The sequence below is a fragment of the Castor canadensis genome, chromosome 19 (assembly GCF_047511655.1).
Source record: "Castor canadensis chromosome 19, mCasCan1.hap1v2, whole genome shotgun sequence".
In the NCBI taxonomy this organism is placed as follows: Eukaryota; Metazoa; Chordata; class Mammalia; order Rodentia; family Castoridae; genus Castor; species Castor canadensis.
Genome location: NC_133404.1, coordinates 30048217 through 30074216, shown reverse-complemented (window position 1 = coordinate 30074216; position 26000 = coordinate 30048217). Strand labels below are relative to the sequence as shown.

General features: G+C 45.2%; 1 protein-coding gene across 5 annotated transcripts in view; it reads right to left on the bottom strand.

Moving 5' to 3' along the window:
- Positions 1 to 26000, bottom strand: part of Adamts17 (ADAM metallopeptidase with thrombospondin type 1 motif 17) — a 333323-nt gene that overhangs the window by 192094 nt on the left and 115229 nt on the right. For all 5 annotated transcript variants that reach the window (XM_074061615.1, XM_074061617.1, XM_074061614.1 and 2 more), the window contains exon 8: positions 13817 to 13922. In XM_074061615.1, coding sequence (XP_073917716.1) covers positions 13817 to 13922 — 106 coding nt within the window. The remainder of the gene's footprint in view (positions 1 to 13816; positions 13923 to 26000) is intronic.

Sequence of the window (26000 nt, the reverse complement as noted above, 5' to 3'; positions counted from 1 at the left end):
TAGCTGTGTGGGTGCCAAGGCCTGGCTGCCTAGTTCAAATCCCCATTCTGCCATCTATAAGTTCTGCGATCATGACAAGTTGCTTAACTTTTCTGTACCTCTGTTTCTTTACCCTTGGTATGAAAGGGGACTGGATCAAGACCCCTGAAGATACTAAAATCTGTAGATGCTAAAGTCCTTTACATAACACCTAATAAAATGCCAGTTACGTAGACAGTTGTTATACTATATCACCTAGAGAATAATAACAAGAAAAAAGTCTGCACATGTTTGGTACAGATAAATGTTTTTGAGTATTTTCAATCTGCTGTCTATTACATCTTTGCCTTAGTGCCTATGAGCCAATGGCATGCACTACCCATATCCTGGTCTCTCTTGTCCTCATGTTGCCCATGGTCAACAGGAAAGTCTGAATTGGGATCAGTTCAAACAACCACAATCTCCATTTCAACTCCTGGACTGGAGGGACCAACCACCAACTCTGTGCAAATGTCTCATGGTGAGGATATCACACAGCTGCTAGCATTGCTAAAGTATTCTGTCGATAAGAATTTTATTCCTTCCACTATGTTGAAACCTCTTGTCCTATATCCTAAGGACAGCTCTGCCAACCAAGACTACGCAGAGATCCCTTGTACTCTGGAAGCCCTCAATGTGTCCCCACATGCTTGTGTCCCCTGCACACCCCTCCAACATAAAGGACGTTTCCTTTATGTTGCACACAGTTTCAAGTCCTTAAAACAGACTTCCCATATTGCACACAAGTGCTGCTTAACCTCTGAAGGGCACAGAATAACCACTGCCTCCTTTGTGTCTGGAGATGAGGCTCACACTGGTTTCATAAGCATGCTGCTGACCATAAACTCCCCCACCCCCACACAGGATGGTAAACAAATTTCATCTCTTCATCTAACCCTAATCTATTGGCAATGGCTGCTTACAGAGTTAGGAAGGCTGGGTCTTAGAAGGAAAGGTTTCTGAGATCGATTAGTAATGTTGTCAGTGGAGTACAATAAGGAAACAGAGACAGAGATGTTTGTGGGCAGTGACTGGACTCTTGTCAAGCACTTTGCCGTGAAGCCATGTTCCCACCATCCTATATGTTACATCCAGCTGAACTGGGACTTTTCCTATACTAAATGCCATCTGGGAAGCTATAAGGCTTGGTTAGCACATGGCCTTCAACATTAACCAAAGACTTGAACCCTGGCTTGAGTTCCTTGGGCTTCATTTTCCTCTCTATAGAATGTGAATATTGCTATGGTAGGAATATGATAAATGATCTGCAAAGATCACAACATTTAGCCACTTTTCTCAGGCATCAAGAACTTTGTGTACCCCAAATGTTTGCACACCATTCTCCTCTACCCATCTTCATGTCATCTCGGTATTTGATGAGCATGTTACCCATCTCCACAGCCATGTCACATCTAAAATGTTCAAGCAAGCAGCGATTTCAGTAAGCAGGTGGAAAGCATCTCTCCCAGGTGAACTTCCCTCCATTAATTAGCACCCATTGAGTAAGTTTGCCCAACAGCTACAAATTCATTTAACTGCAGCAGTACCCAGATCACAGTTCTCCCTATTTCCAATTTGGAGTGTTCAGTATTTTGCAGAAAGCCTGGGGGAAAGTTCATTCCCTTTCGCTGCACAATCCTTGGTTAGCTTCTAGGATTGCCTCTTCTATTTCTGAGAGTTCACAAAATTGTTTAATAAGTCACTCTGGATTCTCTCCTACAAACTGTCTTAATAGCATAAGGGCAAAATATATGCCATTGCTTCATTTCTCTTTTGTAAGATGGCACTCACCTATTTTCAATCTCTATATTCTTCACTCTTCCTTCACTGTCCCTTTACAATTATTTGCATGGTCTGGCACTCTCATTTGAAATGAGTTCTTTTAATCAGGCCTGAGAGAGTCTGACTCATGGGAAGCAACAGGTTGACCTGCTATCTAGGACTTCTGTTGCAACCAGCACAAAGTATAGCATGCAACCTTATATGAAAACCAGGTTGGACTTGCTGGACAATCAAGATCGTGATAATGAGCTTGGTGACAAAAACAGGTTCTATAAAGCAGTATGCCTTAAGTTATAGAAGGCAATGACTGCTATGGGTTAGCTTTTCAAAGCACAATGTGCCTTTTGTGTTAAAGGGTATCTTTACAACCCTTTGCAAATCCCCAGGTTTGAAAACATGTTGTCTTTGGGGACTCTTGAGCTTTCTTTCCATTGTGGTAACCAGCCTTTTGACCTTCTTTTCCGAGACCTGTTGCACAAGGAAATGGGTTTTACAATCACTTTGAAGGATTTCTATATGCACCAGGCCCAATGAAGACTAATGCCAGGCAGTTACCAGACCCAACCTCCAAGGGATGGACCTGCTTCTCAGAACCCAAGATTCAATTCATGTTGGTGCCAGAAGTGGTCAAGGGACTGAATTCAAGGCTTACTCTAAATACCCAGATTCTAGAAGTTTCCACACTTGGGGGCTGTGTTGGTCTCATAGACCACAGGTAATATTATGTCAAATATGAGAAGAGAAAACAATGCCTTATCAGAACCCAAGCAGCTGACTTGTCAACGCTGGAATTTCACCAATGGAGGAAGCCATGGGGTTGACTTTTCACATGTGGTTCACTGGCAATGAGCACAGGAAGAAGCCTTAACTCAGGCTCCAGTTTCTGCCTCCAAACTGGAAGTGAAAACTGTATCAATGACCAGAGAGGAGCAAGACAGCAATGCCAGCATTTCATAGCCTCAGGCCAAAGATATGCAGTCTGTCTTTTGGACACAACAAATGCTCTGGGAATTCTTAGGGAGTGTTTGCATTTTTGACTGGTGTTGCAGACAGTCCTGCTTCCTCCCATCTTCTACATGGAAAACCCTTATTTCATGGGCAACCTTAATTCTGGTTGACTAGCAAGTTCCCAGTCAGGTTTGTCAATGTCCACAAGTTTGATATGCAGGCATTCAGCCAAAAATGTACAGACTTTATGATACATCAAACTAAATGTTTAGACTAGAGTGGGGTCTCTGACAGTGGTAGCAGTGGTGCAATTTCCAATCATATCTACAAGGATACCTGGTCACCCAGCTACAGAGAAAGCAGAGTGGACAACCAGCAGTGAACTCTGGAAGATGCTGAAGGCCCTTGGAGCCAACTGGCATTACAAAGATGAGAATAAGAGACCAAAGAAAAGATTCCAAAACCAGGGCAAGAAGCTGTTCAAAAACCCCACCACCAGGTAGGAGGGCGTGAGGCTGGAGGAAGCTTTTCCCTTTAACTCCACCAAGATAACAGTCATACACCTCATCATAATGTTTCCATCAGGGACAGACCACACATACGACAGCGGCCCCATAAAATTATGGTGGACCTGCTGAGTCCTGCTACCTAGTGACGCCACAGCCATGCCAACTTCATTGTGTAATACCCTACTCATGTGTCACCTACTGTGCTGCCCATGGTATAGAAGCACAGAGTGATTATGCAAAGGACACAACTCTTGATAATGATGATAAATTACTGTTACTTGCTTATGTATTTAACAGGCTACTTTCCTATCATTTTAGAGGGTGCTCTCTCTAGTAATAAAAAATAAAGTTTACTGCAACACATGCCGTGTAATGCCACCAGCAACCTCATCCATGTTGTGTTTACCACATCTCCTGATTGCATCGAGGCGCCAGATGGAGCGATTTTCCTAGGCCAGCGAGGTCTGTGTAAGCACTTCTTATGATGGTCACAATGGAAAAATGCCGTATTTCTCAGAGGGCATCACCATCACCAAGTGATGCACAAAGGTGGATACCTCTGCAGCTACAGCATGCAAATGGGAGTGAGTGTGCCTTGAGATGAGCTAGATGGAACAAGTCATCCCTTCGATGTGCTTTAACCATTCTTTCCACGTGCATCCGAATTACCCTTGCAGGCCTGAGCTTCTGCATTTCTAACAGGTTCCCAGGTGATGCAGGGCTGATGGTCTTCAGGTCACACTGTGAAGAATGGCAGTAGATATCCTTTTATGGCATTGCTCGTCTGTGCAGCACCAAATATGGGATGTCCTCTCTGTTTGTTGCCTGATTTTGAACTGGGCATGGGATAGAGGAGTTTGAGGTGAGAAAGGACAGTCCAGCAGGGAGCTAAGAGGAGAGGGATTTGGGGGAACTCATTCTGCTAAGTAAGCCAAGCCTTGTGTGGACTGGACAACCAGCAGAAAGTTGCTGCCTTTTTCTTTATAGTAACTCTTCTGTGGCAGGGGTGCAATTTCTGACATCCCTGGTGATCAAAGAGCAAGAGCCACAAAGGTGAACGGGTCCTTAATTAATCCAGTACTGGGAGCCCCAAGTACTGCCAACTGTAGGTCCATCAAGTATCACTTACACGCTTCTGTCTGGAAGGAAGAATGCAGCTGAAGACTCCTCTGAGCAGAAACCAACTTACATTTGACTTTCGGTCATCAGTAGGGGTCTTGTTATTTGGTTCTTGGAGCATGTGAAGCTGCTTCATAGCAGCTGTCCTACTAGATCTGCCATGTCCTTGGTGGGGGACATGGTAGTAAGTCTAACTTCTGAAGATCACTGCTACGTCTCCACTCTGTCATCCTCTTTGGCAACATTCCCAGGTGTAAGCTGGGGAAGCCACAGCCCTGGTAGAGGTGCAAGTTTAGACTGCCAAGATCACGTCCCAGGAACACAGGACCCTGCTTGTCCCGGGGGCTACTTGCCTTACCTTATGCTCGCAAGGGACCTTGACACTCCCAAGCATCTCCCAGCTCAGCTCAAAAACTGCCAACCTGCCTTCTTTTCATTGTCTCTCACTCCCTAGGAGAGGCACAGAATCACAGAGGCTCACATGACATAGCCCCATAGAAGTGTAGCTATCTTTAACAACATGGTATTTTAATGCTTAATACTTCCTGTGAAAATGAAAACCTCCCTTATTCCCTATCTACCTACTCACTGATATTTTTCTCAATAAAGGCTATTTCCAGATCCATGTGCCAGCCCAGGCAACTACTTTGCTTTGCTCAAAGGTCAGGAATAAAGTGCTTAATACTGTGGCCCTTCCAGGATCTTTGGGCCCTTCAGCTGGTGGTTTCTGTCACCTCCATCTGTCTAAACCGACACCTGCATGCAAGATGCAAGAATGTCTTTTGTGCCCTCAAATAGACAGGGCTGAGGGGCTCTTTCCCAGATATGCCACATACCAGGCAGGTGTCAAGGCCCTGGGGTCTCAGCATGTGCAGGTGGCCTTGAGTATTTGGTTTGGAATTTTCCACCAGTACCAGGCAATGGGTGAGCAAGGATTTTACAAGTGAAACCTAACACTTGGAAGAAAGGGGCAAATCCTCCAGAGAAAGATTTGCATCTTTTCAGAAGTCTGCCACCTTCCACAAGACTTACAAAACTCTGGCACTGTAAGCAGAAAGTGTCCCGCGAGTAAAGGTACGAGAACCCAGTAACCAGAGTAGAGACTCCGTGAAGGTTTGGTTATGACTACGGCTCTCTGTATGCTGGAGTGGTCGTGGTGCAACAGCCTACAGCGCTGACCCGAGACGCCTCAGCCACTTGGAGTTGTGAGAAGAGGAATACTTCACCACCTGCAAAATCATGCTAAGATGTCTCTGCATGTCCCTTCCAGCTCTCCAAGAACCATGAGAAAAGACACTTGGCTGAAGCTGCCAGAAGCTCTGGCGATCTAACGAGCAAATTGGATCTCATCTAATTCTTGGCAGAGTGTGTACTGTAAGGAAGCTCTGAGGGGATTTCAGAATTGACTACTTCAGCCAAACTCAACTTTCCTTCTGTCTCCTCATACACCATCTTGGACGATTTGGTTTTGGATAAGGCAATCCACTCAATAACTAAACATACAGCATTCCTGGGGTACAGGCAGACACCAGCACGGTGTTCGTAACCTTCCTCATCATAGTACTGACACTCAGAGGCAGACAGAGCCTCCAGGCATCTGGATTTTCCATCATGGCAATAACATCCAGCCAATAGCTGCTGTGCTGTGCTCTGCTGTTCAGTGTGCAGGTGGGACCACAGCTGTCTGCTTGCTGACAAGCTCTTAATGGCTCTCTATTTGTTTGAGTTCCTTTCCATTCAAATTGGGCACCAGGCCTGATGTGGTCCAACTGGGGAAGGCCATGATCAAGGTGTTCTTAAGGATGTGGGCTCTGGGGCTTCCTGACAACTGCAGAAAGTGTTCTCCTGTCACACAGGCTTCCATGTGAGTGGCAAGACTCCAAAAAAGCACTGCAAATTCCCTGCACCCCGCCAGTGAGAAGGAATCGCTGCTGGGTGAGGAAATGTCCTTGCTGTTCTGTTTACCACCAACTCCAACCCCAAACTCCCTCATCAAGGAAGGGACAGAAGGAAACTCAGCTCATGCTTATGTGGGAGAAGAGCAAAGGAGAAGGGGAAAAGAAGGTGGTGTCAAGGGGTGGATCACCTTGAGAATCCTCTGGTCATGGGTCATGCTAGCTCAGCAGAGATGCCAGGAGGCTCGAGGCAAGCCCAGTAATGGGAAAAGCTTTGCTCTTCTCAGCATTTAAAATATGGAGAAATAAAAAAAAAAAAAGTGAGGCAAATGTGCATTTCACTGCTTTGGAATTTGGGTATGAAAGCCGTGTCCAGCAGATGCTCAGGCACTGACTTTGATGCATGGGCTAAGCACCAGAGAAACAGAACTCAGAAATCACTGAAGCCCCTAGAGGGAAACCTGAGACCTCACTGGGATGACCCTTAGGCTAAGAAGGAAGGCCTCCCAGAGGCCTAGGAAGCTGACTGGGAACTGAGGATGAGAAACCTGTCAGAAAACCCTACCCTTACTGGGGGGAAGGAACCATTTCTCTGTCCCTCCAGGAAAGCCAACCCCCAAGTGGACCCAACTGCCCTAATTCCAGCTAGAACAAAAGCACGCTCCCTCTCCCCCAAGATTTCTAAACAGTTATATGACATTTCCAGAAATTCTCTATCCTTATAAGGATATCCTTGTAAGGCAGGCCCATATGATATAGGTGCTGGGCCTACTGGCTGGAGCACCCAAGGAGATACTTGGGGTAAGAATGGCTGCTGCCCCATCTGCTCTGGGCCACCTGCCTGCCCAGATCTGTCCTGTGTCCCCTCTGCAGTCCCCCCTGCACTGTGCCAGATAGCTCTTTCTTAATACAAATCACAGACAAGCATTTCCATGCTTCACACATCTGGATTACGGCTTGCCTTCCTTCCTGTTCTGGGACTGAGACAATTCCTTTTCATTTGAACTGTATCGACACAAGTTATAAGAGCATTTTCCCCCATACTCCCTGCTTCCGCCCTCCCCTCCTCCTCCTCCCTCTGCTCTAGGTGCACATCCACCCCTGCCCATGAGCCGGCTTCCCAGGAATCAAATCCCTTCCTATTCTGAGCTACATGCCAAGCGAGCATGTCCTCAGGCACATGATCAACCTCCCTGCCACTGTCCTCAACTCACCTTTGCAGTGTCGTGTCCTGGCTGAAGCATCCAGAGTGACTGGGTCCAGTTTTGAAGAGCATCTATATTGGGGAATACCAAGCTTCTCATGTGACCTGCCCAAGGCCAGAGATCCTGCTATTATATCTGGGTACCTGTTGTGTCCCTAGCTCTGTTCACCCTTCCACACAATCCCAGTCACACCAGCCAGGTCAGTGCTTTTGAAACTGGGGGTACAGCTTCAGGGTTACAGGGCATTTGTGCATGTCTTGAGAACCCAGGTATACACCACACACAGTTGTAACCATGTCCATGTATAATGATGCATGTGTCTGCAGGTGTACGTATGACGACTACATGAGCAAACCTGGCTCCTTATCAGTGCGTTTCTCTTTCTCTCCTCCCTGCCGTCTGTAGCCAGTACCTCAACTCTCTCCAAGAGGTGAGACTCTAGTAGGTCCTACTGGTCCCCCTCCCTAGTCCTCCCCCTTCCATTGCCAAGGCTCTGCTGGTCCCATTCTTCTCCATCGCACAACCACAGGTCACTGTACTCTCTGGGCTACACACTCCCTGATGTCTCCAGGAGGTGTCAGATGAGAAGTGACAAGACTAATCCTGTCTTGAGTGTACTGGCTGGAGAAGGTCTCAGAAGAAATACAGCACCCTGACGTCAGGGTGACACAATGGGAGGACAAGGGTGTGGGTGCCAGAGACAGAAGTAAGAAGATGGCTGGTAGTGGACTGAGCGGCAATGGAACCCCCAGGACATCGCGCCTGCTGTGGTTCTCACTTGCGACACAGGGACCCTCCTGGAGAGCCTCCCCAAGCTTCTTCCCTACAATAAGTGGTGTCTAAGAACTCATACGCCACTAGGGTAAAGGTGTGGCCCTGGCATTTCTGAACATCCCAGGAGTGCCAAATGCAGCCCTGCTCAGATGTCCTCTAAGCCAATTCACAGATTCCTTGAAGAGAGTGTTACTTAGAAGTCCCAGTCTGAGCCTGCCGACCAGAGAGAGAAATTCCAGAGTGAAAAAGAGAGTGACTCTGTTGTTGTTACTGTTGTAGAAGTAAGGGACCAGGACATGTCCACTGCGGGCTTCTGAGAGAAGGTGGGTACCACTGGCATCCTCGCTTTTGGTACCCAAGGAGTTTGCTTGTGGCGGGAACCTGATGCATGGTGGAATTTCAACATTGGTTCCACTGGAATTCTACTGAACACTTTTTTGTCTATATTTCGCTGATTGTGAAACTGCCAGAAAATTTACTTTCTTGGAGGTAGCACCTCATTAGGAATTCTAGAAACTACTTCAGATGGTTCAGCCACTCTGAGGTTACAATAGTCTCCCCAAAATTTGTACATTGAAATCCTAACCTCCAAGATGATGGGGGGTGGGGTCTTTGGGAGGTAACTAGGTCATGAGATAGAGCTCTTATGAATGGGATATGTACCCTTGTAAAAGGGACCCCCGAGAGTTAGGTTGCCCCTTCCACAACCTTAGGACACAGAAAAAGGTGCCACCTATGAACCAGGAAGTGCACCCTCTCCAGATATTGAATCTACTTTGATCTTCACCTTGTAGTCTCCAGAACTAGATGAAGCAAATTTCTGATATTGGTAAGTCAGCCAGTCTCCTGTATTTTTTTGACAGCAGTCTAAATGGACAAGGGCCTTTGCTTTCCTGCTTCCTTCTTTTAGCCTCTCAAGGGAAAAGTCTGCCACCTGTGATCTCCCAACTTCCATCCAATTTATCATCTCTGAGGGCTGAACCTAGTTCTGGGAAATGGCTTGCCTACTGCCTATAGTAACAACCCATCTCTCTGGCCAGCTGCACCAATGGAAGGTGAGCAGAGAAGAAAAGAGTAGTCACAAAGTCCCTGCTGGCTGGGAGTCATATATGTGAAAGTCAATCAGTTTATGAAGACTACAGTGTGGCCACAGCAAGTGGGGTTATCACTGGGAAGCAAGGAATGGGACAAAAGTGAAGCAAAATATGTCTTTGTCTTAGCATCAGAAGTCCTGATCAGGACAACAGGATGGACTAAGCTAAGGTGAGCGATTATAAAGAGGGAACTCTCTGGACCTCAAAATTAACAAGCAGAACCACCAAAATATCTACTCTGGGGTTTCCAAACTTTTTTTCTAAGAATAATTCTTTTTAAAAAAAAAAAAGGTTTAGCAAGGATTTATTTTAGTACAACAGGATAAAATATAGACAAGGTGGGGGGAGAGAAAAACAAACATTTCCTGCCCTCATGCAGGAAATGGGAGGAAAGACTCCCTAAGAATAATTCTTTGACCTAAGAAAGGGCACAGGCACACCAACAAAAACTCCAGAAAGAAAGGGTCAGGAGAACCTCCTCCCTGAGGACAGGCAGTAAGAGATCGACTTTAGGCATGGCATTTGTGCTGTCTGGAGGACCTTCTATAGATTCCCCTGGGTCGAGAGGTTCAGACTGCTCTCAAGCAGGTACATCTTTGCTCCTGATCCAGCTCACGCTTATCTACAAGAATCTCCTAAGCTCAGCAGAAGCAGAGTTATCCTCTGCAGACCGGAAGCCTTTTGTGTCTATATGCAAAACACAGCCCTTGTCTTTTCCGAACGTGCATTAAACAGACTTCCCCTCTCCCCATCCCTACACCTAGAGGGCCCAGTCTTTAGCCATCATACAGGATCTTGCTGTCCACCTAATTGAGAAGCACATAGCATGTACATAATGCTGGGTTTCCCTGAGCCCAAAAATGTCTGGTTGAGACTCAGTTCTGAGCTTTCCTGGCTTCTAACTGCATTAGTGTAAGCTCTCACCTTGTGCCTCTCCTGTATCAGTCATTACCTCCTTTGCAGTGTTCTCACTAACAACTTTCATGGAGCTATTTGCTTTCTATCTTTTACACTACAACTTCCAAATCATAAACTATATTCTGTCTCCATATTTAGAATATATGCTATTATAAATGATACTCCAAATCAGAGTATATTCATATATTCATATGCAAAATTTCAGTCATTTTTAAGGTCATACCAAAGTCACAAATAACTCCTTTCTTAGTCCAGGAAGGTCTCCCTTTTACTTTTTCTCATGTATAATCAGTAGAAAACAGACCTTCTACCCCTTATCAGGGCACAGTCTTTCCCATGACCAATCAGGGTTAAGCCTCAAAAGCATGGGCCTGAGAGAAACAATGCTTGCCTCTATCTTTCCCTCTTTCTCTTTAAAAACAAACACTAACCAGCATTTTGGATGCTGACCTCTGCATAAGGCACCCTGTCTGGTTTCTTAGGGGAAATGGGCTGGGAAGAGTTGCCTCAGATGAGCTATTCCACTCAAGAAACTGTCCCTATCTCATGGAGTCTGTCCTAATAAAGCAGTTGATAATCCAGCCCTCTGAAGTACAAGAGGCCATGCTCAGGCTCCACCACTTTCCAGTGGTCACCACAGGATGATAAGAGGCAAAAGAAGCCATATCTGCTTTAAGGTGAGTTTCTCAAGTGATCACGAGATAGGGAGATGGCTGCCATTACCAGGAGAACCAAAAGGCAGCATGTAGCTGCCAATGAAGACAGTCTTTCAAGGGCAGGCAAGCAACCAAGGTCAAGATCACTCACTTAAAGTGTCAGAGCTGTTGTGAGCCTGGCTGCTGCTCAGAGCTAATTCATCCTCCAAGCAGAAACACAGAGCAGCCCCTCCAGCATCTATCTGCAGCCTGGCTCAGAGTTTTCTCCAGCCTCCTCCTGCATCAGTGTGGTTCTTGACTTTGTTGAGGTTGCAGGTCCTGGTTCTTCTAAACAGTCTACCTGGCCTGGCCTGGCCTGCTGCCCCATGCAAGGGTGATCAGAAGGGCCTCCCAAAAACAGAGTGTGTGGCTTCATTCTTGGCGATCTGCTTCCTAATACCCACTACTACTTAGAGACAAGACACTTCCTTGGGAACACTGCAAAACTTAACTAGGACTAACTGCTGGCAAGATTTATTACCTCTGATTAACAATGAGGTGTTCATTTTTGTAGGTAATTAGAGCTCGACAGCAAGCTATAAAGAGTCCTCCAAGAAATTCTAAACAGACTATAGCTAAAGGGCTCTAAAGTATGACTGGATCTAACCATTCCTCTCGGCAGACTTCCTGGGCTAAGGAGTCAGTGTTTGATACAGCACCATCCAACAGATCATGAGGGAGAAAATGGCCCTGTGTTCTTCATGTCTAAGGAAAATAAGACCTCCATGCAGCATGTGTGTGCCCACATGCATGTGCACACAGCACAAGGGCATGGACCATAGTGAAGGCTGCGTGGGATACTGCAGATCACATAACTACAGCACGAATCACCTTATCTATGTTGACTACTCGAAGGTCCATCATGACCTGGACAATGGCAAAATGTTCTGACAGCTCTGCATTCTCACAATCATTAGGGAGCCAATTCTTAGATACCTTGACCCACTGGTGGGGTCCTCTGATAGTTGGAAGATGTGTTCCAAAGTCTTCATGATTTAAGCTTTATGTCATTCTTGGGTACAGATTTTCAACAACTCAGACATGTTAATATAAATTAGAAAAACAGTATGGGCAAAGTGTTACCACCCAATACTTTTTAAATACTGTCAAGATGAAATAATGGTGCACTTAAAGACAGCTGCTCTTGTTTTGCTAGACCATGGGTCAATAACATTTTCGTTGTGTTATGTACATAACATCCCATGTCATGAGACCCAACAAGTCAGAAGAACCACATACCAAACTCTCTACAGCAGTGAAAACATTCTAATGGGTCCAGATAAACAGAACTGAAACAGAAGGTAAAGCTAACTGTAGAGGAAAACATTAGGTTTTATGCGGCTTCCTGAACAGTGCCTTACTCTTGCAAAAGCTGCATTTAACAGTGAAGGCCCCAGGCATCTTCCTGTGCAGAAAACCTGTACAACACTTTTTCCAAGAACTGGATTTCCATTATGTTCTATATAATCCAATATAAATTTCCCCACTTTTTTGCATGTTCTGGCCTCCTCAATTTTTTTTAAAGTTCTTACACAGTCATATCATAGTTTTTCCCCCAGGGAAACACAAAACAGACACCCACCTAATCCAAAAGAAAGAGGAAAATTTCATGGCACAGTTACACAGTCAGCTGGATTTCTGCCCCAGAGATTTCCTGCAGGTGAGTACAACCTTCAGTCAACCATCCAATCCCTCTGACCCTCTGTTTCCTACTCTGAAAATGAAGGAGGCTACCTCAGATTCTCCCTAAGGCAACTTTGGGCTCTAAGATTCTAGGGTTTTTTATCTTAAGGGGAAGAATTTCCATGTGTAAAGGCAGTCACTGTTAATTCTCTAAAATTAAGAGACTGAGTTCTATATTCAGAAAGTTAGTTTGAAACTTACTGGAAACAAAATACAAAGTCAATAGTCTAAAGATAAATCCCACAATCTGAATAATGTATACTGAGTGCATCAAAGACCATGGTGGCCAGGAAAGTAAGATACTCACAGACTTCTTCCCTCCACAGTGCTGGCTTTAAAAATAGACATGAAGCTAAGATGAACATTTTGTAACAGATATTTAAGCTGCTTTTTAGCTGAAAAACACTGACTCCTTACTTGTCCCAGGAGTTAACCAGGAGCAGGAGGAAAGCTTGGTATCCCTTCCTCCCTTTTTGTATCTGTCTTTGCTATGAGCCATTTACCTTGCAGTCACTGTGGAATTCAGAAAGGACAGGACTGATCCATACCATGTTTACAAAGAGGTATGGAGAATACCACCCTAGAGAAAAGGACCAACAGAGCCTCTCCAGGACAGACCACCCACCAAGAGCAGATTGCTCCCCTCAAATGATGACAGTGATAACTGTTTCTCCAGAACCCTTCCCAAAATAAGGACTGAGGTAATGACCAACCAGTCCACACCTGTGACTGGAGTGGATTAATTATCATGTACATGTTTCATCCCCTGCCCAAATTCTTTGTCTATTTAAACCTAAAGCTCCTATCTACCCCGAAGATGGCAGAAGACGGGCTTAAGTGCTGACTGTGCTTCTTCCTGTGGCACCCGCCCTTGCTGCACAATAAACCTTTCTCTGCCCATCACAATGTCGCTTTATTTGTCATAAATAAATAATTAATTTGTCATAAATAAATTTATCTGTCACGGCCAGACCTGACATGTGGAACCCCTGGAGTTTCAGTTCAACACTCAGAGCCAGTCTCTGCAGGACCAACTCTCTGCCTTACTAGCCTAGGTCGTTTAATGCAGAAGCTTTAAAGCACCAAGGAGCACTGTTGTAGAGCTTCCAAAATTCAAGTGAAAAATGTGTGTTCAGAAAAGAATTTAAAGAGGCAGAACAAGAGTCTGATACTTACTTGTGGCCCAGCTCATGAGCGATGGTAAAGGCCAAATTGAGACCATTGTCTTCGGCAAGCACACATTTCCTCTTAGCACTGCACACACCTCCTAAGTAAGCAATTCCTGCAGCAGAGACACAAAACACATCCTCTTCAGAACAGGGAGGCCCTGACCTCCCGGGCAAGTCTGCACGGTTGGCATCACGCAGCATTGAGAGGGGCAAGTGGGGACAATGCTATCCACAAGGCTGGACTGCAAGTCTGAAGCTCATCTACATGGGTTGTATACAATGCTTTTGTACTCACCTGATAATACTAGGAGAAACCACAAACATCTACTAAGAACTTAGTATGAGTGGGCCACTGTGCAGAGTGCTTTACACACACTCATCTAATTCAACACTAACTCACTAAGGATGGAGGAAATAAGAGTAATACAGAGTCAGGAAGGATAACTTTCTCACCTGGATTAGCCCAAGAGCTGGGAGCAGATGAGATCAGCAAAGCAAGGTGCCCAGTGTGTAAAAGTTAAGGAGAGTCTCCTTAGGAGCTGATGCTGTATTTGCATGCCCCTAGGAAGAACTTTCTTCAGTTTTACCCTCTGGGCACCTTTTGCCTCACTATAGTCCTGACCCTTGACCCTCAATGTAGGGTTATGGTTCACAGATGCTCTCTTAGGTATGAGACTGGGTCCAAGGGCAGGACTCATGAAGAGCAGGTCAGAAAGGGCTATGCAGCATGTCCAGAAAGGTGCTTTAGTCATCCTCCAGAGAGAAAGCAGGACCAGCAGAGGGAGGGAGGAGAGAGAACACTGGGAGAATGATGGTTTTGAAGTCAACACTGAAGAACCCCTAGGTCAACATCCTACACGTGAGGCCCTCTCCCTAAGGCAGGTAGCACAGGGCAGTGGTGTGAGCAAGGGGCCGTGTTGTGGAGGCCAGAGGCACTAATGGGCCAGCCACTGGAGAAGGGCTGGGAGTTTTCCAGGGAGGAAAGTTCTGACAAGAGGGTATGTGAGAACAACACAGGCTGTGTGAGGAAGCCAGCACCCAGGACAAGTCCCCACAGACCACACTTCTAGAAGCTAGCTCGGGGGCACCAGTGCTTTCTACCCTTCTGTGGCTGCCCCTTAAATCTCCTGTAAGATACACAAGCAAGGGATTGGGGGGGATTGGTAAGAGGAGGGCGTGTGGTGCTCCCCACCCTGTAACATCACATGGGTATAGGGTTGATAGGCAGCAGCTAGACATAAGCAGTGGCCACAAGAGGAAGGAAGAAAGACAAATCATTGTAATTAAACTTCCCAATGCCACTAGTCTCTATTAAGATCAAGTAGCCAGAGGCCAGGGGATATCACAGGATGCTTTGAAGTCAGCCACTCACCTAAAGGTTAATCCTTTCTTTATTCAAGAGTAATCTATACCCTAAACATCAGCAAGGCCTGGTGCTGGGAGTTTACACAAGTAATCTCTTTAATTTAAGACAAGGACCCAGATCCAAGAGCTGTACCCCAGACATCTGAGAGAACAAAAGCTAGGATTTCAATATGAATAATAAAACAATAAAAATTAAAAAAAAAAAAAGCTAGGATTTCACACAGGGATTCTCTGTCAGTTAGAGCAGGAACTGGTAGTTTACAAGGTAATCTCTCTAACAAGACAAAGACCCAAGCCTAGGAACCCATTCCAGGGCCCAAATGGACCTAAGGCTAAGAGTTCCTCAGTAAAATTCCAACTCCAAAGTATATTTCTTTCCCTAATAAACTGCACTATTATTTTTACTACATTTTTTTGCGTCTTGCTTGAATTCATCTTTTGTTGGATGCAAGAACTGAGGTATTTAACAGTGCTATTTTTCCACTAACAGGATGGACAGAGGCTCTGCTGGCTTAGTGCTGCACAGCCAGTAGCTGGGATGGACAGACGGAGCCTAAACCGAGCTGGGCAGACCAGCCGGTGCATTGCCAAGGGATGGGCTGTGGTCACTGAAGGAAGAGGCGTTTGGTTTGTTACCTTGCACCATGCCTAACCTGAGGGGTCTTACCACTATCTCAGAAGGAAGGAATTGGCACAGGTCAGGGAGAACAGCAAGTGGGAAAGAGTCCATTAAAACTGACCTTGTCCCCCACTGCTCAAATTCCTCTTTGTTTATCTCATAATCGAACTTCTCCTACCCATGAAGCCAGCTCTCAGTGTGACTCCACTGGAACTGAATGCTGCCATTGACAGTCTTATCTTCTTCAAGGGAGCAAGACCAGGAGAATGTTTATCTGAGTGGTTCCAGTAAAAAAAAAAAACCAAGGGTAGGAGTATAACTGAGTGGTGGAAACGCCTGCCCAGTAGGTAATAAGGACGAGGCCCTGACTTCCATTCCAGCACCAAAAAGAAAAGGAAACCAAACCGGCCACACACAGGGACACAGGGCCCTCCCTCCTTTGGGGTCCCCTCCATGACGTGCACAGGAAGCTCAAAGACAAGCTCTGCAGGCACCTGGGCTGACGCTCTGCACACCATGCGGAAGCGAAGCAAGGCACCACCTATGTATTTTTATCTGAAAATGTGCAATGTGCTTGGCCAAGATTAAAGAGTTAAAAGAAAAAATGTAGAAAATAAAAATAAATCAAATTCTATTTGTTCTCAAGATGCTTTTTTTTTTTTTTGGCACATGTACATTACGATCCAAGAAGAAAAGGACAATCAGAAAAGGCATGATCTGGTTTCTCAGTGCCTTCGAGGTCATTACTCTGGTTTTGTTTAAAAATACTTTGTGGATTGCTGCTGAAAACCCACCAGTGATAGGAGGAATGCTGCTATGTAGCCCTGGTGGTGCGCACACGCTCAGACACACGCCACGGTGTTGTGCAGTCTCTCCTGCTCAGTGAATCATTTAGAATCCATCAGATGTGCACAACCTGGAGAAGCCTCCTGGGGGGGGGGGGGTGCAGGGGGAAGGGAGATGCAGTTTGGCCAGATGTGCTGCACTTGCTGTCCTGAGCGTGCCCACCACTGTGAGTTCTACTGCTGAACCAGCAAACCTTAAACGCCACACAAAGATTTCCCCCCCCTCGGCCCCAGCCACCCTCTGCATCCAGAACATGCAGACCTGACTTTCCACTCTAATTAGCCAGTACACGGTGCTACGGTAACAGTGAGCAAAGAGCCTCCCAATAATTGCATTTTAATTTTTCTAAGGGGTAGATGACTTTTAAAAATGGAGAACAAAGGGTCTCCTTATTTATAAGAATTGCTCTTGCAGAAATGGAGTAAAATAGTGGAGTAAAAGCTACTGCTTTTAACAATCAATCCCAATCTTGAACAGTCTGGTTATAGAATCCAGCAAGGGAAAACATACCAAAGAAAACAGCCCTTGATAACAAAAGCACAAAGACTGTGTGAGTTTATGAGTAATGGAAATGCTCAGAACATGCAAAACAAAGTCTGGAGAAAATCCCAGGTTGTTGTAAAAGTAAGAGCTGCCGATAAATAAACAGTAATGAAGCCATGGAGTTGCTGCAGAAAACAAAGCCCACCAGTATCCCACGTTTCTTGGAAAGGAACAGCAGTCTGGAGTGGGAGTCCTGAACTCACCTCTATGGTTTGGATCTTAAGTGTTTCCCAAAGGCCCATGAATTAAAGGCTTGGTCCCTAGGGTGATGCTATTGGATGCAGTAGAGCCTGTAGGAGATGGGGCCTGGTGGGAGGTCTTTAGGTCTTTGATGATGCCATACCCTTGAAAGCAATTGTGGAGCCCAGTCCCTTTCTCTTCTTTTTCACTCCCTGGCCATGCAGGAAGCCATTTGCTCCACTATGTAATCCCAGCCACTGCCATCTGGACACCAAAAGTCTAAAAGCAAAGGATTCACCTGACCTTGGGCTGGAACCTCTAAAACATGAACCAATACAAATATCTCAGGTATTTGTTACAGTAACAGAACACTGTCTAACCCAGATCCCCATCACCTCAGGCTGCCAAGGGCACCAAACTGGAAAGAGCCACCAAATCCCACATTGGTGTTTGTCAAGAAATGAGGAAAACTAGTTTGCTCTGTGTTGATATACTAGAAATGAGGCCTGCAATATCAGTTCTGCCAGCTCAGCTCTGATGGAGTGGGCCCTTCCCGTGTACCTGCCATCCCTGTTATCCAGTGTTCCTTACATCCCAGAGTCATACTTCCAACAGTTTCAAGCTTCACGATTTAAAATTCTCCATAAAAGAAATCATAGTGGAACACATTTAAAAATGTTAAAAACATCCATTCCACATGTTTGCATAGCTCTTTGGAACAAAGGGGAAGCAGAAAGACCACTGGCACGTATTTGCTATACTGCTCCATGGTCAAGACTAACTGACCCTCCCTTACTGGGCAGGCCTTCCTGGCCCCATTTCACAGATGGGAAACTGAGGTACAGCAACCAGCTTCAGAATTAATCAGCATCCAAACCAGGGTACAAATGCAGGCCTCTCTACCCAACTGCTTCCAGGTAAACCTAGTTCCTCTCTCATCAAAGCATTGTCGATGAAGAACAATAAATTTTTCTTTGAAGACTGAGAAGATTTTCATGAATTTTTTTTTTTTTGGATGGTACTGGGGTTTGAACTCAGGGCCTTGGCCTTGCTACACAGGTGCCCTACTACTTGAGCCGTACCCCAGCCCCGATTTTCATAAATCTTAATGTGTCCTAATGCAGAGAATATAGACAACAGAAGTTACCTCTAAGACACAGGAAAAAAATCAAGATCTTTTACATTTTCTCCTTATTAAAAGATCAACTTAATTGTATTAGACTCAAACTCAATACAGTTAATATGCATGCCGCTACAAAAAATTCAATCTATTTAATTAAATTACATTTATCCAAGGTGATATATAGCAGAGGCAGGTATGGGAGACCAAAAATGAAACCGAACCCCCAAGCCCCTCTGAATTTTAACTCCAAGTGTACAGCAAATGACTCACTGAGTTCAGTCAAGCCAACATGTAGCAATGTGTGTGCTTGTGTCCTAAACAGTGTCCCCCTCCACTTCTTCCACACCCCAGGCACAAAGTAGGGAAGCAAACACACTTTTCAAAATATGAAATGCTGAGGGTAATAGGAGCTCTTTTGAAGCTTGGGAAAGCCTATCTAATTCAGCCAGAGAAGTGGACTGCAGCACCAATGTCCAACCAGACCACCTCCCCAGCCACATCACTGAATGTGCACTCACTCCTCCCTTCTGTTCTCTGCAGAAGCACAACCATGGAGGAAATCAGAAAATGAGCTCCTAATTATTTTTCTTTCGTGATAGAAAACTGCACAGTGTGAGTTTACAATTCATAAACTCAGGGTCGACCATTTGATCCTTTCTAGATTTAAGGAGTAAACACCACACAACTGCAGAAAACCAGGTTTATCCAGTAAGCCTCTGTGTGTAAACAGTTTGCAGCTGTTGGACTTGTTGCCTATTAGTCAGACCTGCTTGGACTCCACCTTTGAGCAGATGGTCAGTTTTCTCTAGCCAACTGCTCAAGGTCCCAACACCATCACGGTTATCACTGGGACATCATGTTTTCAATTACAAGGGAGCAAATGATATCTATTCACTTGATCCTGTGAGGTTTTGAGATTGTCTTATGCTCAGGCTCAATGACAAGTGTGTACACACTTGGAAACTTCAAAAAGGGGGGTGCAGGAATGATTTGAACTTGTGAATACCATTTAAGAGCACCCCCATTTAATACCATCCTTAGAGTCTAGGATGTGACAAGTGAAAATTAACTACAGTCAATTCTTGTTACTCATGGTAGACTGAGAGAGAGAGAGAGAGAGAGAGAGTGAGTGTGTGTGTGTGTGTGTGTGTGTGTGTTGCAGGGGATGGAACCCAGGGCCTCCAGCATGGGCAGGTAGATTAGGAAATCCATAAAGAGAGCAATAAAGTAATGCTCACCTTGAGCTGAGCTGAAGGGATGGGAAAAGGAAGATAATGACTGTTGATGGGAAGGAGATTTCTTCTGGGGTCATGAAAAAGCTACAAATTAGTGTTAACATGTATAGTACCTTCTGTGTGGTATTTACTCAAGACTGTTAAGTAACATTTTTAAAAAATACATTGGAGTAAGAAATAGAGACAAAATATTATAAACTATTTTGAATATGTTCAAAACTTAAACAAAAAACATTGCTGTGACCACTGGCTTAGTACTGGTCTATTGATCCTAGATAAAACACAGAGTTAGGTTCCTGTGAGTTTTTGGTCATATCAATCTACATGTGGGCGTCTGTCGAAAGATACCTTGTTTACAACATATTGCTGAATCAGGACATTCACCCCCTTCCTCCCATCTACAGGTTTGCTCCATAAGGATGTCACCATGGTCCAGTGCTTAGGAACACTTATCACTTAAGCACTTTGTGTGGGAAGTGTGGGAAGCATGTGAAACAGTGAAATCACCAAGAAAAGGCACAAAAAATGCAAAAACCATGGTCCTAAATACACTGTGAAAAGGGTACTTGCTTATGGTAGGAGAGTGAAAAAAGGAAGGCAGAGAGTGGCCTTGTTCAACCTCAGCTGGGAATGTGCCTGTCTGGTGACTCAAATTTTTCACCACTCTGCACATATCCGTGAATGCTTGCCAAAGTGCTTCAAGGACTGATTCTGAAGTTCCAAATATGTTTTAACAAGTAAATGAAAACAAGCGTGCAGATCGACTATACCCTAAAAAAACTCCCGTTTTATTATCAGGCAAAAAAGAAAGCCCTCATGCTCATTTATAATAAAGAATGTCAGTTTTCATTTAAACACTGTCTGTTTCCTAACTCTGTACTATCTAAATTATTTGACTAATTCAGGTTCAATTCTCCTCTGCAGTTTTGCTTCTGAGGTCAGTGGTTCACAAAACTATCACCACCCAACTCATAATGAATGACTGGCCTCCTTAGGAAACAGGGCAGCCAGAGGCCGAAGTGTGCTAAAGATCAGTCACAGCCTTTAATACTTCTGACAAATAAGGAAAGAATATTCATGGTAGAGCTCTGGAAGGCTGGCAGGAGAGGTGGGAAGGTTGATGTTTTCCCTACACCTGGGAGTGAGATGCTCCATGCTTCAGACTTTCCCTGTACTCGGCATTCTGCCCCACCTCAGTCCCTCTTATCTCTTGGAGCACAGTTGGATGATCTCTCCCAGACCTCACTGTGTCTTAGCAATTGCCCCACTCATAGGTATTCCAGGTTCCCTGTTCTCTTCCTCTGGATCCCTTGGGGTTAGTCATGGCAGAAGGAAGAAGAGCTAGCCAAGATCTCTATCCCTACACCATGCACAGAGGGTGTAAACCATAGCCTCAGAAAGGGGCACTGGTCCACTTCCTAAACACCAGTATTATAGAAATTGCCACTATCATTCAAAACTACCCATGCCTAACACCTAATGACTGAGAAGAACACAGGAGAGCTAAAAACATCCAGCCACTCATTCAAGGTTAAATAGAGTAATGAATGGGCAAAATCTGAAGGCTTTTTCAAGTCTTATCATTGAAGAATTCACATTTCTGATTTGGGAACTTAATACAATTCAGAGCAATCAGAAGAGTGTGTTACTAACATAATGATAGGCACACGGATCACTGGAATAGGATTCAGAGTTCAAAAATAAACCCACATATTCAGTCAGTTGATTTTCAACAAGGGTAGCATGACCACTTAATGGACGAAGAAGGATCTTTTCACCAAATGGTACTGGGACAACTGGCTAACTACATGCAGAAGAAAGTGAACCCCTGCCTCACACCACATACAAAACTTAAATGAAAATTAATTAAAGGCCTAAATATAAGCACTAAAACTGTAAAACTCTTCCAAGAGAACAAAGTCGTAAATCTTTCTGACTTAGAGTAGGCAAGGCCTTCGTGAATAAAAAAGTCAGGGGAAATCAAGTTCAATTTCCTGCAACATGAGAAAGCCTGAAGTACAGGGGAGAGGAGAGAGGCTGGGAATGAAATGGGGGTCACCTTTGTGCTGGTACATTCTCCAAGGGAGCTTCCCAGGTTTCCCCTCTGAATTATGATCTCCTTATGACTGGGTGCCACCCAGCAGCCCTGGCATCTCAGGTTACCTAGTTAGTTAGTTGGTTTCTGTGTTCCAATGTGCCATGAGCTGCTGCTCTGTGACAGGTGTTCTTTATTATGGGTCAGAGTCAGAAGAGACCCTGAATGCTGAGCCTTGCTTTCCATGGCCAGTGGTGTTACCAAGACCGTAGCTAAGGCTTAGGTGACCCAGGCCCAACATCCTGGGTTTGGGAATCGTGCAGTATGTCACCATCAAGGACCTTGTTTCTGGGGTTGGAGACAAGACTGTTGGCAAGGTAAGTGAGTTACATGTAAATAGGAGCAAATTCCCCCTGGAATTTACAAGTTGGAAGCAAAAACGCCTATCCCAACAGTTGCTACATTCTGCAGAAACCAAAACAGGCCAGGAGAGGGAAAGGGAAGAGAAATAAACGGCTGTTGATATTCAACAGACCACGACCAACTTGAGCCAAGTACATGGAGATGTCGTGCAGACTTCCCATCCTCCAGACAAGATGGCACTTGTGTTCAGAGGACAGGCAGGAGGAGACCTCCAGGGAACCAACATCACGTTCCTCAAATGACCAGTGTAACTCTCTCTGAAGGACCCTACACAGGCTCAGGGAGTACTAGAACAGGCCCTTGGTGCCCGGCGGGAAAAGTCCCCACCAGGTTCAACTCAGGACACTGGAGGAGCCTTGAAAATCTCTTATTTTGACAAGTGCTTCATCAAGTGTTTCCTGACTTCCTGTCCACAACAGGCCTCAAGCCAGGCACAGATTCTAAGTTGAGCAAGAACAGCCCAGGCCCAAGGAGAAAACTGCCTTGAAAATATCATGCCATCAAAAAGACAAGGAGGCAGGAGGAAAGCTGAAGTGAGATGTTCTCGGTCAAATCCCAGGGCCCCAAAGGGTGGGTACTGCGGTCTCTAAAAGACAACTGATACAGTATCTCAGTCCAGATCTGGCCACTCTAGAGAGTGAATAAATAAGGTTAAAGTTCTGCATTGAGTCCCCCACTCCTCACCTTCCTGTTCTTCCCTCTTGGTCACCTGTCATAGCAGAAGTTCCACCCTCCCCCAACCAGAGTTCATATTCTCTCTTCTGTTCACTAGGCAAACACCCTGAGCATCCTGGACAACTCCTCACATGGGAAGTGTGCGTTTGTGGGCAGTGCCTGTGAGTCCATTGCCAAAGACTTCTGCGTACTTTCCTGAGAATGTATCAGGCAGGTGCAGGGATTCATCTTCTTGCATTTGCCATCTGGGCAACATGCCGACCTAACGAGCCTGTTCAATGTCTGTACCTGGGCAGCACCACACCCTCCCCCTGTGTGTCTCTGTGCAGATGCGTGTGTGTGGGGGGGGGTGCCTATGTGAGTGCGCCTATGAGATGGGCCCAGGGCAAGACAGCACAGGACAATTGTCCTATAAACTGGTGGGCTGAGACTGACACCCACACTGCCATAAAACAGATCCTAGAGAATTTGGAAAGCTTTAACACATTCACATTCTCTTACTGTAGTCAATAATTTACTTTTTTCTTTTCTCCTTTTTATCGTTTTTACATTTACTTACATGTGTATACATTGTTTGGGCCACCTGCCCCCTTCCCTGCCACTTACAGGCAGAACGTGTTCCACCCTCTTCTTCTCTGATTTTGTTGAAGCAAAAACATAAGCGCTAATAAGAAAGACCCAGCATTTTTGCTAGTGTGAGATAAACCTAGCTATACGAGAGATTCCTAGCGTTGCTTCCATGCACTTGTGTATCACAACCCACACTGGTTCATCTCTGCCAGACCTCTTCACTACTTCCTGATCCCCTTCCCATAGTGGCCTCTGTAAGTTTAAGGTTACTTTATTCGCTCCTCTACAGTGGGCACCTCAACCAGATTCAAGTTTTAGGTTTCCTTCCCTTTCTCTATTCCTCCTGTGCGCATTCTCCCCTTAGTGTGTGACCCATGTCCAATAATATTACTGCACTTGTTTTAGGTCTAAAGTCCACAAATGAGGGAGAACATGAGATTTTTGGTCCTCTGAGCCTGACTAACTTCGCTTAAGATGATGTTCTCCAGTTCCATCCAATTACTTGCAAATGATAAGATTTCATTCTTCTTCGTGGCTGAGTAGAACTCCATTGAGTATAAACACCACTTTTCTTGATCCATTTGTAGGCTGTGGGGCACCTTGGCTGTTCCCACAGCTTGGCTATTGTGAATAATGGTCAATAATGTTAAAAGTAAACTTTGCCAATCCTACTTCAATAGCTTTAAGACTCTTCTATCTTGTCTCCCCATGAATAGTCAGTCCCCTTTACTGGTGGGTTAGAATGCCCTCCCTTTGCCCAAAGAAAGCCAGAGTTTTAGGGGGAGGTAAGGCTGGGAAGTAGTGTGATATGTTTTACCTAAAAATACCTCCTCTATATGGGAGTGACATAGGGCCAGATATCCTCAAATGGATCTAAGAACGGAGTTACGTATGTCCTGCAAAGATGCAAATGCTACCTGAAAGGAGGGGCGTATTCCTGACCCAGCCATCCCCAGGGCTGACCTCTGTCTTAAGCTTGTGCCTAGAGTCATGATCTGTCCTAATGAGTGAACTGAACTTAGAGCAGTCGCAGACAGGGCCATGAGGGAGGGCTGCTAAAATGTGACAGCCAAGGCAAGGATGAAGGTAAAGTGCTGGAGGCTGGTGAGGGCAACAACATGAATTTTAGTCACGCCCAGTGTCACAACTGACTTGTACTCCCTGAAATCCAGAGGATGAGTCCACACAGCCACTGTGACTTTATTTGGAGACAGGCTTTTAGGGAGGTAACTGAGGCTAGGTGGGTCATAAAGGAGGGGCCTTGATAGGATTTCTGTCCTTATAAGAAGAAGAGACAGCAGAAAGTATATGCTTTGTTCCCATTCTCCAAATATCCACAAGAGGCTATGTGAGGACACAGTGAGAAGGTGCCTATCCACAAGCCTGAAAAGAGAGCCCTCACCAGAAACCACCCTACCAGCACCTTGATCTCAGACTTCCCTGACTCCAGTACTGTGAGAAATAAATACCTATTGTTTAAGCCTTCTGGTCTATGGTACTTTATTAAGCAGCCCTTAACAAACAGAGTGTAACCTGGATACAAATGGAAGTGCCCAGTGTCTCCCACTTATCCACATGGGTAACTGACAGAAGTGGCAACTGGAATTCACCATTCTCATCTTTGCACAGCACCAGCTGACTCACTGTGAGACCTGGTTCAATGTTCAGAACATGTTTGAATACCAAAGAAACGATGTGGAAAGTTGCAGGAGCCTCAGGTTGAACTAGCCACAAAAATGCTTGGTAGAGAAGAACGAAGACTATGGTTGAGTGGAAGTGTTGATGGCTCTGTATTTAAAAATCATACAACACCTCAATTGGCTACATTTGGAGGCACAGAAGTGACATTCCTCAGTCATTTGGCAACTAGGTACCACACAAGTTTTAGCCAGGGATCCCTGCAAAGGAAGTAGGACAGGATGTTGTGCCAAACGCAGACCCAGCCATTGACATCATCGAGCATTTCCATTTGCAGTAGACTCTCTGGAAATTCCCAGTCCCTGTGAAACGTTCTAACAAGACTCATAAACACTGCCTGGGAGGAAGGAGACAATTTCAAAAGACTTGTAAAAGTAACATATTAGTAGGTCTGAAGAATTGGAGACTGAAATTGTTTCTTTAGATACTCAAAGGATTCCAAAGAATGTCAGGGAAAGGCAACACAGCCTCCATGAAAGAGGACTGGATGGCTCTAGAGCTAGTCTTCAGGGTTTGCTTGGGAACCAGTGAGCCTCCCTCACACTCCCCAGGACACAGTAGATCTGCAGAAAGGAAGCTTTGTTGCAGCTCCTTCTTAGTAAATCTTAAGGAATGTGGAAAAGCAAGGAGCATTCCAGGTGCACAGGGCTCAACACAGCAAGCCAGGAAACAACACTACTTGTCCTTTTCACTGTGACTCACCTGGAAATCACAAATGCACAAAGCCAGGAGACACAGGGAGCTCTCAAGACAAAACTCCAGGAAATTGTTACTTATTGTGGGGAGAGATGATGACTGACGGGGACAGAACCCAGGGAAAAGCATCTGCACAGATGATGGATGCTACTAGCTGACCCAGAAGGGGGTTCACCTTATAAT